The sequence below is a fragment of the Rhinoraja longicauda genome, chromosome 5 (assembly GCF_053455715.1).
Source record: "Rhinoraja longicauda isolate Sanriku21f chromosome 5, sRhiLon1.1, whole genome shotgun sequence".
Taxonomy (NCBI): domain Eukaryota; kingdom Metazoa; phylum Chordata; class Chondrichthyes; order Rajiformes; family Arhynchobatidae; genus Rhinoraja; species Rhinoraja longicauda.
In genome coordinates this window covers 37,582,815-37,602,683 of record NC_135957.1, presented here as the reverse complement: position 1 = coordinate 37,602,683, position 19,869 = coordinate 37,582,815, and the positions used below count along the sequence as shown (strand labels likewise).

The 19,869-nt window shown below is 41.3% G+C and overlaps 1 protein-coding gene across 2 annotated transcripts in view; it reads left to right on the top strand.

Annotated features, from left to right (window-relative positions):
- Positions 1-19,869, top strand: part of mfsd2b (MFSD2 lysolipid transporter B, sphingolipid) — a 105,546-nt gene that overhangs the window by 64,918 nt on the left and 20,759 nt on the right. Inside the window, exons 5-8 of one of the 2 annotated variants that reach the window (XM_078399304.1) lie at positions 3,745-3,891; positions 8,675-8,753; positions 9,781-9,974; positions 13,362-13,452. In XM_078399304.1, the coding sequence (XP_078255430.1) occupies positions 3,745-3,891; positions 8,675-8,753; positions 9,781-9,974; positions 13,362-13,452 (511 nt within the window). The remainder of the gene's footprint in view (positions 1-3,744; positions 3,892-8,674; positions 8,754-9,780; positions 9,975-13,361; positions 13,453-19,869) is intronic. The other variant, XM_078399303.1, reaches the window with a different exon arrangement.

Sequence of the window (19,869 nt, the reverse complement as noted above, 5' to 3'; positions counted from 1 at the left end):
TAGGTGCTAAGTACTCTCTTATACCTGCATGAAGTAGGCAATTAAACACACCTGAGCAATTACAAACACCTGTGAAGCCATGTGTCCCGAACATTATAGTGCCCTGATATGGGGGGACTATGTATAAACACAGCTGTAATTTCTACATGGTGAAACTAAAATGTATAAAGATGGCCTTTATTAAAATCTGACAATGTGCACTCTAACCACATGTGATTTTTTCGATTCCAAATCTCAAATTGTGGAGTACAGAGGCAAATAAATAAATGATAGGTCTTTGTCCCAAACATTATGGAGGGCACTGTATTTACAAATGTTTCCCTACTTTTCAATATTAAATTGAAAGAGCAGCTCGCTATGTTATCTCACTCTATCTGGTACTTTCAAGACTGCTGCTAAAATGAGGCTAGATCTAAATCCCCAAATGAAATCCCCCAACTTCAGTTACAAACCTGTCCAAATAGGGAAGTAGAAATAATTAGCAACCTTATTCCTTTCAGATATCTAGCCTCGTCTAATTTATCGATATAGTCATCAATCAAATTGATTATGCAATAACATTTCAGAAGAATTGCTTGTGCAGTTGAATGGGATATCTTGATTAAATATTAAAACTGTATCAAATATTTTTTTTAACTCGCATTGAAAAAACCCCCCAAAAATTCAAAGTAAATTTCCTGTTATAACAGAATCAGTCATTTAAGAACATTAGTGTCATGAATAAAATGGTCTTGCAATATAGGGAGCTTCTTATTTGAATCACATTGGATTACGTCACATCACAAAGTACTTACAAATACGGATGTTAAGGTTGATTTAATAATAGCAAACTAATTCCATATTACACAAGATGTTAATGTTCTCAATAAAGAAACTGCTTCAAAATACAAACATTTTGCAGCCAATAAAGTAGATGTTTCTCTGTGCTGAATTTTTCATAATAATTTTGAAATATCTGTTTGCAAGGACAAAGCCGATTTACAACAAAAACGATAATTCAGCCCATCATGTTGGTGTGTGCTGAAGACGAGTCACTGGCCTAATCCCACCTTCTAGCATTGTCGTTAGCCTTGCAGCCCATGGGTCTTCTCCTACACCCAAGTTTTATTTGACTTTTTTTACCTTTATGACCCTTTCAGGCAGTGTTCCAGACCCTTACCACATCTAAGTGTGATATGAGGCTTTCCTCATATCCTCTCAATTCCTTCTGTTGATTTTATCTATTCTAGTTTTTGACCCCTCTGCTAAGAAAATTTGGTCCTTCCTGTTTACTCTCAGATCCTCTTAATTTTCCACATCCTATTTAAAACTTCTGTCAGCATCCTCTGAATCTAAGAAAACAGCCAAAGAAAATGTTTTGTAAATTCCTCCTAAATCAGGATGTGTTAAATTTCTGTCTTGAGACTAAGAATGATCAGGGATTTTATTTAAAATCAGAACCACGAGATTAAGGCTCTTCTATTTAAAACATCTAAATTGTTTATATCCTTTAATAGATGTTTACAAGGATGATGTCACTGTGTCTGAATGCACAAAGGCCTTATTTATTAGTTACCAACCAAAAGATATTTCAGACACATTAGATGTTGAAATATAAATGATAAACTTATAAAATGAGTGCACTAAATAATTTATTTTAAATTAACTCAAAATAATCTTGCACCAACATCCATCTCACTTGACAATGACTTCAAGCCCAACTGATTGTGTTCCTGACATCCCCAAAATTCCATTCTTCATCTTCCCAACAAACAACTCCCCATCTCTCATCAGTTATCTCTCAGTTCAAATCACTTCCCACTTAAGTAAACTTTTTGAAAGCTCATTATCTCCAGACCCATGCTCACTTTCCAACCTCCAACCCAGTTACTTCCTCTGCAGTTTTTACTATTGATAATACAGTGCCCTCCATAATGTTTAGGACAAAGACCCATCATTTATTTATTTGTCTCTACACTCCACAATTTGAGATTTGTAATAGTAAAAATCACATGTGGTTAAAGTGCACATTGTCAGATTTTGATAAAGGGCATTTTTATACATTTTGGTTTCACTATGTAGAAATTACAGCAGTGTTTATACATAGTGCCCCCCCTTTCAGGGCACCATAATGTTTGGGACACAGCAATGTCATGTAATTGAAAGTAGTCATGTTTAGTATTTTGTTGCATATCCTTTGCATGCAATGACTGCTTGAAGTCTGCGATTCATGGACATCACCAGTTGCTGGGTGTCTTCTCTGCTGATGCTCTGCCAGATCTGCATTGCAGCCATCTTTAGCTTATGTTCGGTTTGAGGGCTATTCCCCTTCAGTTTTCTCTTCAGCATATAAAAGGCATGCTCAATTGGGTTTAAATTGGGCGAATGACTTGGCCACTCAAGAATTGACCATTTTTAGCTTTGAAAAACTCCTTTGTTGGTTTAGCAGTATGTTTGGGATCATTGTCTTGCTGTAAAATGAACAGCCGGCCAATGAGTTTTGAGCAGATAGGATGTGTCTATACACTTCAGAATACATTATGCTACTACCATCAGCAGTTATAATCAATGAAGATAAGTGACCCAGGACCTTCAGCAGCCACACATGCCCAGGCCATAAAACCCCCACCACCCTATTTCACAGATGAGGTGGTATGCTTTGGATCTTGGGCAGTTCCTTCTCTCCTCCATATTTTGCTCTTGTCATCACACTGATATAAGTTAATTTTAATCTCGTCTATCCACAAGACCTTTTTCCAGAACTGCGGTTGCTCTTTTAAGTACTTCTTGGCAAACTGTAACCTGGCCATCCTATTTTTGTGGCTAACCAGTGGTGTGCATGTTGCAGTGTAGCTTCTGTATTTCTGTTCATGAAGTCTTCTGCGAACAGTGGTCATTGACAAATCCACACCTGAAGAGTGTTTCTGATCTGTCGGACAGGTGTTTGAGGATTTTTCTTTAATATCGAGATAATTCTTCTGTCATCAGCTGTGGAGGTCTTCCTTTGGCCTGTCAGTCCCTTTGCGATAGTAATCTCGCCAATGCTCTCTTTCTTCTCAATGATGTTCCAAACAGTTGATTTTGGTAAGCCTAAGGCTTGGCTGATGTCTCTAACAGTTTTATTCTTGTTTCTCAGTGCCATAATGGCTTATTTGACTTTCATTGACACAACTTTGGTCCTCATGTTGATAAACAGCAGTAAAGGTTTCCAAAGGTGATGGAAAGACTGGAGGAAAGACGAGGTGCTGAGAGCTCACTTATACCTGCATGAAGGAGGCAATTAAACACACCTGAGCAACTACAAACACCGATGAACCCATGTGTCCCAAACATTATGGTGCCCTGAAATGGGGGGACTATGTGTAAATGCAGCTGTAATTTCTACATGGTAAAACCAAAATGTATAAAAATACCTTTTAATAAAATCTGACAATGTGCAGTTTAACCACATGTGATTTTTTATTTTACAAATCTCAAATTGTGGAGTACAGAGGCAAATAAATAAATGATGAGTCTTTGTCCCAAACATTATGGAGGGCACTGTAACAGGTTCTCACAGAGGAAAGGTTTTTATGCTTGTATACTTGAGCAAGGTCCTTTCTATCACATGTCATGTCCTGAATATCAAGTTGATATAATATTAGCATAGAGGTGCCTCATAAAATTGATGATGGTCTTCCACCAATCAGAGTTTTATTGTGCGAGTCATTCTAAGGAAAGAGATTGGTCATGCCTTCAATTTCTTTAATTTTTTTATTAAAACAGACTATGCTTCTGCATTCTTCCAGGATTATCGGTTCTACACCTTTTGCAGTTGTGTCCTACATTCTCCTGTGGTATGTGCCACCAGTGAAAGCAGGAAATTTCCTTTGGTATCTAGTCTTCTATTGTCTGTTCCAGACTCTGCTTACAGTGAGTACCGAAACTAGTAATTTACCAAAATCTGTGTTATGAAAGTAGTGCGCAAGAACTGTAAATGGTCTGCATGAAGTGTTGAATTTAAAGATCATACAAAGTCATCCAAAGTCAACCTAAGGGGTGAGAGACAAACATCTAAACATATATGAAGCACATTATGGGTATTGTTGGGGTATAGTTTTAAAAATAAGTTGCTCATAAGGCCAATGTGTAGAGAAAAGTGATTGGATGGGCATATAGATATCATTCAAAGGAACTTAAATCATCGGCGCATTAAAGAACAATGTATGCATTTTAATGTAGACAAATGCAATATTATTAATCAAATAGAAAATGTGACAATGTGCACTTTCTCAATTGAAAATTTACGCTGCAAATGGATATATGTTGTATTATATATGAACTCAGGGCAATTTTACTGAGGCCAATTAACCTACAAACCCACTTATGATGAATGCATGTGCAGAAACACCCGTTTGTTAATTTGGCACACAAGCACACGAGATACTATAACTTTAATCTCACCTTTAATGTGCCGAATGTCACCTGTCCTTTTTCTATTAACTGAAAACTTGATTAATTTACAATGAATCTCTGAAACTGTCATTAATGTACCTTAGTACTGAGATCGGGATCTCAGAAATTGGATCAGTAAATTTTATCACTGGTTCAATCCCCAGGAACCCACTCTCTGTACTTTCTAACCTGCAATGTATTGTCATAAATATTTACATAATATATTTTATCCCTCAATTCAATTTCTCATTCATAGCACTTTGAATCTAACTTGTATGTTTAGCATTTCCATTGGCTCTCTATTTAACCATTCTTAAACAATCTATCCCTTTGCCTTTTATCCTCATTTATATGAAATTAAAGTTTTTACAATTAAATACGTCATTCTTGATTTATGGTATATCTGGTTTCTGGGTTTAAGTCCAACATCATAATTCAGTGTCACTCTCCCACTAAAGTCTCATTGTGTATCTTCCTGGTGTGATTTATCACTATGTGAGGATGAACATTGTCTCTATAGAGTTCCTTAACATACCAGGTCATAAACTATTGGATTTAATTTATCAGTGCAGGCTCTGAACTATCATGGGTTTTCTTAGTTAATAATTGGTTGAATGATGTTACTGATGGAAAGATTTATTCTCTGTACTTTTTCATGAAGCAAACTATCCTCCTATTTACCCGTGAGATGTAACACGTTGATACTATTAGCTTATTTTATTTGCAATGGAGATATCTATCGAGAGCAACTCTTCCACCCCCCTACTGAGTTGATTTAATTCACCTCTCAGATATTTGTGACATGTTCAAATAAAAAGCATTTATTTTCTGTTCTAAAATACCTATTATGGATTAAGTCCCTGCTAACGCAATGCATTCAGTGCCAACATCAGCTTTCTAATGCTTCTGATGTTCAAATGCCGTGCAATAGATGTGTCTCTTTATCTAAATGTAGCAGCCTCTCATCTGCTCTGCTATTTAATTAGATTATGGGCGATCTTTTACCTTTGCAACACAATCCTGCACTAATCTTGCATTTCTGACTTTAGTGTCTATTTCTTGATATTTTGGTCCCTCTATGTCTTTCTTAGTTATTAAACACATCCTCCCACTTACTACCAATTCTAATGCAAGGTCTTGTTTAGATTCCACTTTCTTTCCCACATTCTTTACCTCATGCATAATTCTCACTTTTCCTGTTTTTTTTTTTCTCAGATGCCTTATTTTTAACACTGATCTTTTTTATAAAGGAAACTTTCTTAGTTAATTATAAGATTTTTGTACGTTTCAGACCAGATTCATGGCTGCTAAACCCTTAGTTTTCTTAATAAACTCTCCTCTGTGGCAATTGGAACAGAATTGTAATTTGCATCATCTGTCTGTCTGTCTGCCTGTCTGTCTGTCTGTCTGTCTGTCTGTCTGTCTGTCTGTCTGTCTGTCTGTCTGTCTGTCTGTCTGTCTGTCTGTCTGTCTGTCTGTCTGTCTGTCTGTCTGTCTGTCTGTCTGTCTGTCTCTCTGTCTGTCTCTCTGTCTCTCTCTGTCTGTCTGTCTGTCTCTGTCTGTCTTTCTCTCTCTCTCTCTCTCTCTCTCTAACAGATCTTGTATATATATATACACACACATATATATATATAAATATATCCGTATGTATCTATATATATATTTCTGTGATTTTGCCAAAACGGTAAACCATAGCGCCACAATTTTTGCGTCACCTTAATCACCACTCTCGCGGCGACTGTTTATAACAAGTTTCATTTAAATAGCTCTTATATTTTTTATGTTAGAGACATTTTAAAGTTCAAAAATCTAATTTCTAAACACATTTTTCCAAGGGGTGCTGAGCGTATGATGTTACCATTGGGCACGCTCTCTCTTCATTCGCACAAACAAGATGGATGCCGTTAGCGGAGCAGTCCGCCCGCAATCAGGGGCGCCCCTCCCCTCACTTCTCTCCTCTCTCCCCTCGCTTCTCTCTCCCCTCTCCTTTCTCCCCTCTCCCCCACAACCGCCGCGAGTAATCCCAGCTCGGCTAGGCCACAGCCGCCGCCGCGCTGCCCATCTCCAGTAGTCCGGCGCTCCCTCCTCCTCCCTGTACGCTCGGTAAGTGGCTTCCGCCGCCAACAGCTCCACGGAGGGGAGTGGGCGTGGGGTCGAGTGCATGGAGGGGAGAATGGGGGTAGGAGGGGGGTCAGGGTGGGGAGAGGAGAGAGTGGGGAGACGGGGGGTGGGGGAGGAGAGAGGGGGGGCTGGTGGGGAAAGGGGGTGGGGAGAGTAAGAGTGGGGCTGTGGGTGGAGAAATGGGGGGGTGGGGGGAAGAAGAGAAGGGGGGTGGGGGAAGGGAGAGTGGGGGAAAGGGGGGTGGTGGAGAAAGGGGGGGTGGGGGAGAGTGAGAGTGGTGGTGGGGAGGAGAGAATGGAGGGGTGGGGGAGGAGAGAGTGGGAAAAGGGGGGTCGTGGGGAAAGGGGAGGTGGGGGAGAGTTAGAGTGGGGTGGGGGAGGAGAGAGTCGCCTCCTCAGTCACACCCTCTCCCCTTCCCTGCTCCCCCTCTATGAGGAATGGGCCCACTTTGTCTAGTATATTACTAAAATTAGTATTTTACTAAAACTCTGTGAGTATGTGTGTATGCGTGCATCATAACTTTTGTGGTTCGCACAACCAAAACGGTACACCATAGTGCCACAATCTTTGGCCCACGTTACTCACCATTATCCTGGGCATATTATGTAACAACTCTCATTTAAATTGAAGCTATATTTTTAAAGCTAGAGAGATTTTAAAGTTTAAAAATTTCCTTTCTAACCCATTTCTTGAAGGTCTTCAGCGTGTGACATCACAATGGGACCCGTGCACCTGTGAGAGATGAGCTCGCGCTCCCCCCCCCCCCCCCGCCGGTATTCAGCGTGTGACGTCACAATGGGACCCGTGCACCTGTGAGAGATGAGCTCGCGCTCCCCCCCCCCGCCGGTATTCAGCGTGACATCACAATGCGACCCGCGCGTCTTCAAGAGATCAGCTCGCTCTCGCCCCCCCCCCCCCCCCCCAGGGACCTTTAACTAATGCGCTCCTCCCGCCCCCCCCCACCCCCGTTCACCGCCACCCGTCCCGGCATGCCTCGCGCCTGTCGTTCCTCAGATCGGGCAGCGCTGGCCACTGGGAGGTACAGTCGCCTCTCCCGCTCCGAGGTACAGTCGCCTCTCCCGCCCGACTGATGGCAGTGCCTTGCTCAGTGCCTTCCTCTCCCCTTTCCTTTCCCCCCTCGCACGGAGGAGCTTTAAGCGGCGTTGCCGGGCCCGCAGGAGGGGAGTTCGAGTGGGTGGAGGTGAGGCTGGGGGTTGGAGGGGAGTGGGGTTGGGGGGAAGGAGAGAGTGGGGGAGGAGGGGGCGGGGTGGGGGGAGGAGGGGGCGGGGTGGGGGGAGGAGGGAGCGGGGTGGGGGGGTCGGGTGGGGGAAGGGGGAAGGGGGTCGGGCAGAGTGGTAGTGGGGGGAAGGGGGACAGTGGGTGTGGGGGCAGGGGGGGTGGGGTGAGGGGGTTGGGTGTCGGGGTAAGGGGGGATAAGGGGGATTGAGTGGGGGGTTGAGGGTGCTACAATACAGGAGAGGCTTTGGGTCCAGGGCTCACTCAATTACACCCTCTCCCCTTCTCTGTCCCCCCTCTACGAGGAATGGGCCCAACGGGTCCACTTGGTCTAGTTGAGAATTAAAGAGCATCAGAAATAGACTCCCTGTTTTAATACCTCCGCAATAAATGGAAGGCAAATGGTGTGCAGTATCAATGAGAATAATATTTTGAATTCATTAGTTGTGTAACATTTCCCATGCCAATAAATATCATGTTTAGTAAATCTTACCACGGAAAAAGGCAACTACAATCATCTACATTGTAGACCTATACTTAAATAATTTCATTTGAGATTTTATCTATTATGTTCCACTAAAGAACCAATATATTCTGTTTTTTTCTGAAGATGAATTGAACAGACAGAATGTCCAAATGTACAAACTATCAAAAGATTAAATTCAAAACGTCTGAATGACCTCAATTGTGAAAATCTGAGTGCTTTGGTAGAAGTATTTAAATAAAATTAATCTCTGGAAACACTTGAATCAAAACAGGTATTTGTGGATCAAAAATATATTAATTAATCTATGGTCTGTAATATACCCATCACGTGATATTCTGTTTTGTGACATTCTCGGCTAAGCTCTAAGATATTACAGGAGAACCTACTAGACTTCATCTATTATGTCTCCTTGTCCAGTGTTTCCATGTGCCATATTCAGCCCTCACTATGTTTCTGAGCAGCGACCAGAAGGAGAGAGACACAGCAACTGCTTACCGTAAGTATAATTTCTTCCGAACGAAGTGCCAGTAAAATCCATGATTCATGTTTTATGGGCACATACTGTGAACCTGTCTGAGGCCATCTGCTGGTAATGGTAAGTAGATGTATGCAGTCACTCAAAGGAGACTTTATAAACTAGAGCATAAAGATACAAGAAATCAAAGCAGGAATTGGCCATTAAACCCCTCATGGCTGCTCTGCAATTTTATAAAGCTAAGGCTAATCTCTAACCATTTAGAATCGCGATGATCTCGAGATATATTTATCATTCATGCTAAAATATTTCAATAACACTTCATTGCTATTCATTTCATGTTTCTACTTAGAACCAAACAAAAACTAAGTGGTGTATGTTATCATTCCATGTTAAAGATTTTGATTTTAAATATTAACTAAAAACAAAATGAGGAAAAGAAATGAGCTAGCTTCTGCATTCAGTCTTGTCATGATAAAACTATGGGTGCTTGTAGCTGAGAAGTTTTCCATCTTAACACTAACATCCCACGCCTTGATAAAGTACAAAATGTACAAGTGATGAAAAAAGCATTACTGTTGTAATTCTTTTCGTCAAAAAAAGTAAAGTGTGACTTTTGTAGTTGCTACAAAAACACAGAACCTATTGGGAAAATGTTGAAAAAGAAAAAAAACAGTAGAAATGAGCAGTATGAAGGGTCTAATCCAAAACATCACTAATCTATGTTCTTCAGGGATGCACCTGACCCGCTGAGTTACTCCTGCACTGTCGACCTTTTGTTGTAAACCCACATCCGCAGCTCCCAGTTTCTATGCTTGAAATTTTTCGGCAATTATTTTTTTTAAAGTACATCATGAAGTACTAACTGCAGATTTTATTCTACTTCATAAGTCTGGTTCCATTGAAGCATTTAATGCAAAAGACTGGAGGCATGTTTCTGTCTCGTTGCAACACCTTGTTAATTTTTCTGTCTATAACTAGGCAGGCATGACAATTCACTGGGAATGATGACTGAAAAGAACCTCGCATTTTTCTCTTTCTTGTCCAGGTATGACGATGGAAGCATTTGGAACGATGATTGGAGCTGCTGTCCAGGGTCAGATTGTTGCACAGGGCCATGCTTCCAGTCACTGCTTTCTACAGAACAAATCAGATGTTGCCAGCACCAATTCCACTACGATAAATGGTCAGCTTGATGGCAACACCAGCACCTTGCAACCAAAAGACTTACTTTCTCAAACAGTAAGTAATTTAGCTAGAAATTCCAGAATTAGATAGGTAGAAGAGAAATTTGGAGCTGAACTCGTTCTTCAGGATAGACCCCTCCATCCACGACCAGGAAGACCTTAAAGCCCTCCATTTCTTTCTTGACCACAGAACCATCCAATTTCCCTCTACTAACACTCCATCTACCAGAACTGGTCCTCACCCTCAATAACTTCTCCTTTGACTCCACCCACTTCCTCCAAGTCCAAGGCACACTTCATCCACCCGCATGGGCCCCAGATATGCCTGCCTCTTTGTAGGGTACGTTGAACAATCCCTGTTCCAGGCGTGCACTGGCCCTATCCCCAAACTCTATCTCCATTACATTGATGACTGCATCAGTGCTACCTCCTGCACCCATGCAGAACTCATGGACTTCATCAACTTCACCACCAATTTTCATCCTGCACTTAAATTTACTTGGACCATCTCCGACACCTCCCTCCCCTTTCTTTATCTCACAGTCTCCATCACAAAAAATGGATCATTGACAGACGTCTATAACAAACCCACTGACTCCCACAACTATCTTGACTATACTTCTTCCCACCCTGTTTCCTGCAAAGACTCTATCCCCTGCTCCCAATTCCTCCGTCTACACCGCATCTGCGCCCAAGATGAGGTGTTTCATACTAGAACATCCGAGATGTTCTCACCACAGATGCTCTGCCCTTGCTCCCCCTCCCCCTGGTCACAACAGAGACAGAGTCCCCCTAGCCCTTACCTTTTACCCCATCAGCCGTTGCATACACCCATAATCCTCCAAAATTTCTGCCACCTCCAACGGGATCCCACCACCAGCCACATTTTCCCATCTCCACCCCTTTTCGCCTTCTGCAGAAACCGTTCCCTCCGCAACTCTGGTTAACTCATCCCTTCCCACCCAAACCCCCTCCTCCCCAGATACCTTCCCCTGCAACTCCTCCAACCTCATCTACTGTGTCCGTTGTTCAAGGTGTGGACTCTTATACATTGGCGAGACCAAACACAGACTGGGCGATTGTTTCGCGGAACACCTTCACTCAGCCCGTGTGAACCAACCTGATCTCCCGCTTGCTGGACACTTTAATTCTCCTTCCCATTCCCACAGACCTTTCTGTCCTCGGTCACCTCCATTGTCAGAGTGAGGCTAAACGCAAATTTGAGGAACAGCATCTCATATTTCGCTTGGGCAGCTTACAGCCCAGTGGTATGAATATTGATTTCTCTCACTTCAGGTAGCCCTGCCATTCCTTTTCTCTCCATCCCTCCCCCACCACACCCAAGTCGCACTAACTACTCATTTTCACCCTACAAATAGCCTGTTTCCTTTATCATCGTTACTTTTTTGCATATCTTTCACTCATTATTCTTTATCTCTCCACATCACCGTCCATATCTCTTGTTTAGATTATTCCTGAACCAGTCTGAAGAAGGGTTCTCGACCTGAAACGTCACCCATTCCTTCTCTCCAGAGATGCTGCCTGTCCCGCTGTGTTACTCCAGCTTTTGTGTCTATCTTCGGTATAAACCAGCATCTGCAGTTCCTTCTTACACCTCTTTCTTCAGGATGTCCCTTATGCCTAATTATTTCAGAAGTTCCTAAAGGGGGAAATAGGGTATGATATATTTCTCAATGATTCAATTCAATGAGATGGTCTTGTGATGCCTCCTCTGTACCTACCCCAGTCCGACCTCATGACTACAACTAGAGATGAGACTGCTAAAATGCCAGACTTCTGGAAATCTTGCCAATCCCACCCAGAGTACAGTGAATAAGTAATACTGTTCCAACAGATTGGTACTCTTGTCTTGCATGTGGGGTTCACAATGCTGCACCCCAAAAGCAAGAGGGGACCCAGCGAGAGGGGGAAGTGAACAAGGGAAGAGTACTTTTTGTAATTTGTCGGAAATTTATGGCGACTCTTTTGTGTACTTTGTAAGCTAAAACAAAGAATTTCACTGTACCTAGGTACAAGTGACAATAAAGTATCATCATCATCATCATCATCTAATTTACCCTGAAATGTGTTAAATATGTAGGATTAAGAGAAGGCTATTCAACCCCAACAGCCAGTTCAACACTTCTCGAGATAATTACGGATGTGTATTCTACCTCACCCAGCTGTCTTACATCCTCGCCTGTTGATCTTAGAAAATCATTAATTGCGTACACTATTTGGAGAATAAAGCCTATCTCATCATAGTCTAACCTTTGGAGCCCTGGTTATTTTCCAGTGAATATACACCGATCTCCTTTCAGAACCATGTAGTGTTTCCAAGATGTGGTGACCAGAGTAGTAAGCAGCATTCTAGATGTGAGCTAAAAATGATTGTATCATGGCAATAAAATATTTTCTTTATGTGCTCCATCGCTCTGTCCTTGTTTATATATTCTAATGTTTCCAATAACATTTGTTAAGCTAATGGGTAAACACTTTATTTGTTTCCCTTGCCTTACTTAAAGAGTTATGTTTTTAATTTCCCAGCCAATCTGAACAAATGTTAAATTGAGAGAACTTTGAAAGATCATGGATGAAGCATTTGCAATTTCTTTGCTACCTCCTTTGAAATCCTAGGGTGGAAGCTACGCATTACCTGAGTCACTCTTTATTGTCATCATTCCAATTTGGTGTACCAATACGAGTACTAACCATAGAAGGATCCGTGTGTCCAATCGTCTTATATCCCCGAACCTTTACTGGTGCAATGAAGTGAAGTGAACCTCAGCTGGCATACTGAGGAAAGCCTGCCACTGACAGCCTTTGATAAGAAGCAAAGCCTTTTATCTTGTCAAAAAATGTTGAGGATTTGGAGCAGATTTCTTAGCCACCAACAGAGATTTTTAAATCTTTGCTGGCCACAGCTGAAGTCCCAAATGATTGGAGGATAGCAAATGGGATATCTTTATTCAAACAGCAGGAATAAGCTGGATAATTACAGACCAATGAGTCAGGTGGCAGTGGTAGGGAAACTATTGGAAAAAATTATGGGGGACTGGATTCATCTACACTTAGAAAAGCAGAGATTGATCAGGGTTAATCGGCTTTGTGAGTGGGAGATCCTATTTGATGAAATAAATTGAGCTTTTTAACGAAGAAGCAAAACATATTGATGAAGGCAATGCATTTGATGTAGCCTACATAGGTTTCGATAAAGACTCTGACAAGGTCCCATAGAAAAGGCTTATCAAAGCGGTTAGAAACCATGGAATCTAAAGCACATTGATGGGTGGCTGATCTAGTGTCAACCCTGTGGATGACCTCAACTCAAATGCTCCCCATTTCATTCAGAAACCTTTATAGTTGGAAGCAATGTAGGACTTCCTAATTTTTGTTTCCTCAATTGAACAGTTTAAACTTTCTTGTCTCTGCTCTTTTATAGAAAGATTTGTACATGATTGCTGCTGGTGTTGTCGGAGCCATTTACATTTTTTGTACAATTATTCTGTTCTTTGGTGTGAAAGAGAGAGATGGTAAGTAACTCAATTTGTGGTGTGAAGCCATTCTCATGCTGAAATGTTTTGAAACGCACAATTAATTTGGTGGTTTCATTAAAGATTGTTCTTAAATGTGTATTTCTCCCAAAATATACTTTATTCACAAAATTATCAATGATACAAATCTTCCTTGGTCAATGTTCACAGTACTTTGCGTATTGTTCTCTTTGTTTAATGTATTTACAATATGTTATTTTTCATTTCCAAACATTCCATCCGTGATGCGTTTAACTGATTTTTTTCACAAGGCCTATCCCCTTAGGCATCTCCAATGTGGCTTTTTTCCACCTACAGAGCCTTTGCAATGGCTGCACCAAGCTTCAGTGCATCCTTCAGCATATAGTTCTGCAACTTGAAATATGCCAGTCTGCAAAATTCATTTATGGCCAACTCCTTTCTCTGTAAGATCAGCAAATTGCAACCAGACCAAAGTGCATCATTTACCGAGTTAATAATCTTCAGCAGCAGTCAATTATTGTCTCAGTATTATCCCCAACAATAACCCGGAAAGCTCTGTGTTTTGCAGCTGCTCAGAATGAACCAGAACAGAAAGCTCGCATCATTTTGCAGAACTCTTGGCAAACACCTTCTACAGAGGCAGGTGGTTGAAGGTCTCATCCCCACTGCAATTGCCAGAAAGGCAGGACGTGTAAGGATATGACATGTAGGGTCCTTATCACCACCAGCCACACAAGTTCTAGGTGCTGTTTGTATGGTCTAAAGATGGAGAATTCGGCCAAATAACTTGGACAATCTGTCCACGAAGCCACCCAACAGAATAAACCATCTGGAGTCACAAGAAACTGCAGAAAGCTGGAATCTTGAGTGAAAATCTAACGGCTGAAGGAACTCAGTGGGTCAAGCAGCATCTGAGGAGGGAAATTAACAGATGATGTTTCGGGTCGGGACTTATGGAGTAGGCGGGAGAAAACTGGTGGGATGAAGCAAGGTGGGATGGGGTAAAGCCTGGCAAGTGATAGGCGGATACAAGGGAGGGGGTGATTTAGCAGCTGGGTGGAGTAAATGACAAAGGCTAGAGGTGAAAAGAAGACCAAGAGATAAGAAAATAAAATAAGTAAAGTTAAAGGGAGGGGACTGGGTGGCAGGGGACAGGGGTGAGGGTAAAGAGGGGGATAAAAGGGAAATATGAGTCTTGGGGATAGGAGATGAGTGTATGGAGGTGGGGAAAGGAGCAGGGAGACTAGAGTGGTAGGAGAAATGTTTGCGCATTGGGCTGGGTGGAGGTAGAGACATTTTGCTTGAAATCAGAGAATTCAATGTTGATACTGTTGGTTTGTAAACTATCGAAGCAGCATATGAGGTACTTCTTCATTTGCGTGTGACCTCACTCTGGCAATGGAGGAGGCCAAGGATAGAAATGTCAGTATGGGAATGGGAAAAGGAGTTAAAATGGACAGCATCCAGGAGTTCCAGCAGGCCTTGCAGACAGAGTGCAGGTGTTCAACGAAACAGTCACTTGGTCTAGGTTTGGTCTCGCGGATGTAAAGGAGGCCACATTGGGAGCATGGAATGCATGAATCCACTATCTCTTTTTCCCACAGACTCCAAAGGATATTCTGTGCAAACTACCACCTGATTGTCTTGTGATCACATACATTTCCATGAAGCAGATGTGATACAGCAGGTTCCACTTCAATTGTGTGTTCTGCAGCAACATAATCAGTTTTGCAGCACTGGGGACAGGCAGAACATCAGCACATGGTCAACTTAGGTGTTCATATAGGTTAATGCAGTCACACACAAAGGCAGTGATAAAGATGAGGGCCACATGGGATAAACCACCATCAATGATTATGCACTGCAATACCAAGTTATACCATCATCTCATTTAATAAGGTTAAATATAAAAAAATCTGGAATCAGTGCTTCAGTAATTGGCATAAGCCCCCAAATTAGAAATATGAGTTTAGTTGAAGTAATTTATTTCCCACTGTAAGAGAATAATGAAAATAAATAATGGATGTAAATAGTAAATGCTGGAATTGTACAGCTGCAAAGATAAAGGAACTATATCTGAAATGCTGATTTACTGTCTCAATCGACCCATGATTTTATTTATTTCGCTGATTCCCTTCACATTTCCTGCAGTGTTTCGTCTTTTCACTTGGTATGCCATTGCATTCCAGGGGGAGAAACGATAACTGAAAGAAAGTGAGCATGAGATTTTCATGTCTTGATTTTGTCACAGTATTGAGAAGAATTGACTTATTTGGTTTATTCTTTTATCAGGACTCATCCAATAAATTATAATAAAATAGCTGACTAGGGGGAATAAACTGTTATGGAGTGATAATTGGTGTTTGAGAGGGCTTGAAGAATATATAAGCAGTATATGATTAAGGCTTTGATAGTAAATTCCTAATGTAAATTAATAAAATTATCCTTTAATAATCCCAAGAATGTGCTAGGTTGAAATAGCTTATAGTCTGCCAAATAAAGTAATATTGGTTGACATAGACGGGGACTAAAATAATCCAAAATGTTACTGTAACTGATGAAAGCTGTTGTGAAAGGAGGCTTGTAAACAAATAAAACGAATATTCATTTGACTGGAAGGAAGCAATGATCAGTGGGATGTGAGAAAAAAACCAGACCAAAGTAAACTGGATCAATATAAGAATTGAAAACAGCACAGAATACATACTCATGAAAGGTGAAACGAATATCCATTGAGGGATGAGTGAGGCTCAATGAATAAATAGTTGGAAACGTAAATAAGTTATTTTCTCCGTTTTAGCACTCTGGTCCCAGACTCAGAAGGTGATAGGTTAAATTCCATGTTTAGGATTTAATCGAGGCTGTTGCCCAGAACATAACGTAGCCTATATTATCACCAGAGTCTTTCAAATGAGATGTTCTTCTAATTCCCATCTATCCAAATGCAAAATGTTCCAACTCATTATTTGCACGTTACAGTTTTTTTCAATCACTCCACAAAAGTAACTGAATGAATTGTTCATTCCATTGCTGTTTCTGAAATCCTGCTGTATTGTGTTTGTGCAGTGTTTTCCACAAAACAATAGTTCCCATGCACCATTGTGCTCCATTGTGAAGGATCTGGAATGCCCCATAACTGCAAGTTCTTTCTTTGATGGGTGCACTGATGAGTACTGGAAATATGTATGGCCTAGTAATGGAAGTGGGACAAATCACTGGGCACATGGATCTAAAGTCCCAAAGTAGCAAAACCTGGTTGGCAAAATTTAATAGATAATCTAAATGAAGAAAGATAACAGATGAGCAAAATCTACAGTGCCCACCATAATGTTTGGAACAAAGACCCATCATTTATTTAATTGCCTCTGTGCTCCACAATTTGAGATTTGTAATAGAAAAAAAATCACATGTGGTTAAAGTGCACATTGTCAGATTTTATTAAAGGGTATTTTTATACATTTTGGTTTCACCATATAGAAATTACAGCTGTGTTTAGACATAGTTCCCCTATTTCAGGACACCATAATGTTTGGGACACATGGCTTCACAGGTGTTTGTAATTGCTCAGGTATGTTTAAATACCTCCTTAATGCAGGTATTAGAGAGCACTCAGCACCTTGTCTTTCCTCTAGTCTTTCCACTACCTTTGGAAACTTTTATTGCTGTTTATCAACATGAGGAGCAAAGTTGTGCTAATGAAAGTCAAATAAGCCATTATGAGACTGAGAAATAAGAATAAAATTATTAGAGACAACAGCCAAACCTTAGGCTTACCAAAATCAACTGTTTGGAACATCATTAAGAAGAAAGAGAGCACTGGTGAGCTTATTAATCGCAAAGGGACTGGCAGGCCAAGGAAGATGTCCACAGCTGATGACAGAAAAGTATATATAATAAAGAAAAATCCCCAAACACCTGTCCGACAGATCAGAAACACTCTTCAGGAGTCAAGTGTGGATTTGTCAATGATCACTGTACATAGAAGACACCATGAACAGAAATACAGAGGCTACACTGCAAGATGCAAACCACTGGTGTTTGCATTGTGGATTGTGGAGTACAGAGGCAAATAAATAAATGATGGGTCTTTGTCCCAAACATTATGAAGGGCATGTAGGTGTTCTTTTGCATGAATCACAAAAAGTTAGCAAGCAGGTGCATTAAGTGGTTTTGTTTTGGCATGCTGGCCTTTATTGCAAGATAACTGAGGTTTAGAAATAGGGATGCACTGTTATAATAGTACAGGTTACTTGTGAGGCCACACCTGAGTACAGATTTGTCCCCCTTATTTATGAAAGGATATACCAGTAATTGAAAGAGGCATTCCTTGGATGAGTGGGTTGGCCTACCTTGACCAGCAAACAAAATTAGATCTGTACTTGTTGGCATTTAACAGAATGAAAGATCTTGTTGAAACAGATAAAGGTCCGAAGAAGTCTGACTGGTGTAGATGTTCCAAATAGTGGAAGAATCTTAGCGAAAGGAACATAGTTATTGGTGATAATTTAAAACTGAGGAATATAGGAGCATTCTTCAAATAGAGGGTGATGAATTTCTATAATTCCCCATCTCAGAGGGATATGGAGGCTTGATCAATGGGGGTATTTAAAGAGCAATTAAATGTTCAATGTTTTGAATGATAAAGGAAGCGAGGGCTGAGGTGAATTGGAAGAGAACAGTTGTTGTCTGGAGCAGATCAGCCATGATCATATTGAATACCCAGGCAGGCTTGAGGGGCTGAATGGTTCTACTCCTGCTCCTCTCTTACATTCTTTGTCCCTACATCAATCTAAAGAAGGGTCTCGACCCGAAACGTCACCCATTCCTTCTCTCCCGTGATGCTGCCTGACCCGCTGAGTTACTCCAGCATTTTGTGTCTACCATTTTATGTCCCTAGATGTCCCTAGAAATCAAATTCCTAATCCAAAAACTCAACCAAATGGCACTGTATTTTTAAACTAGACAATACAAAATGGAACATGATTACAGTTTCAGCAGGAAAGAAGGTTGTAAAAGCAAAGTGGGTCATCGTAACCATTTTGAGGATGTAACTAGGAAAATTGACAGGGGAGAGCCGGTGGATGTGGTGTACCTCGACTTTCAGAAAGCCTTCGACAAGGTCCCACATAGGAGATTAGTGGGCAAAATTAGAGCACATGGTATGGGTAGCGTACTGACATGGATAGAAAATTGGTTGACAGACAGAAAGCAAAGAGTGGGGATAAATGGGTCCCTTTCAGAATGGCAGGCAGTGACTAATGGGGTACCGCAAGGCTCGGTGCTGGGACCGCAGCTATTTACAATATACATTAATGACTTGGATGAAGGGATTAAAAGTACCATTAGCAAATTTGCAGATGATACAAAGCTGGGTGGTAGTGTGAGCTGCGAGGAAGATGCTATGAGGTTGCAGGGTGACTTGGACAGGTTGTGTGAGTGGGCGGATGCATGGTAGATGGAGTTTAATGTGGATAAGTGTGAGGTTATCCACTTTGGTGGTAAGAATAAGAAGGCAGATTATTATCTGAATGGTGTCAAGTTGGGAAAAAGGGACGTACAACGAGATCTGGGTGTCCTAGTGCATCAGTCACTGAAAGGAAGCATGCAGATACAGCAGGTAGTGAAGAAAGCCAATGGAATGTTGGCCTTCATAACAAGAGGAGTTGAGTATAGGAGCAAAGAGGTCCTTCAGCAGTTGTATATGGCCCTAGTGAGACCGCACCTGGAGTACTGTGTGCAGTTTTTGTCTCCAAATTTAAGGAAGGATATTCTTGCTATTGAGGGCATGCAGCGTAGGTTTACTAGGTTAATTCCCGGAATGGCGGGACTGTCATATGTTGAAAGACTGGAGTGGCTAGGCTTGTAAACACCTGAATTTAGAAGGATGAGAGGGGATCTTATCGAAACATATAAGATTATTAAGGAGTTGGACACGTTAGAAGCTGGAAACATGTTCCCAATGTTGGGGGAGTCAAGAACCAGGGGCCACAGTTTAGGAATAAGGGCCATTTAAAACGAAGATGAGGAAAAACATTTTCAGTCAGAGAGTTGTAAATCTGTGGAATTCACTGCCTCAGAAGGCAGTGGAGGCCAATTCTCTGAATGCATTCAAGAGAGAGCTAGATAGAGCTCTTAAGGATTGCGGAGTCAGGGGGTATGGGGAGAAGGCAGGAACGGGGTACTGATTGAGAATGATCAGCCATGATCACATTGAATGGTGGTGCTGGCTTGAAGGGCCGAAGGGCCGAATGGCCTACTCCTGCACCTATTGTCTATTGTCTATTGTCTAACATATTCAATAGTAAACTATCAGATCAGACAGACTGGCAATTTGCACATTTCTTGCTTGTAACCAATTTGATCCATTCAGTTTCCATCCAGATGACTCAGGTTTGAATGATCCCATGGACTTGCATTTATATAATTGTTTTCACA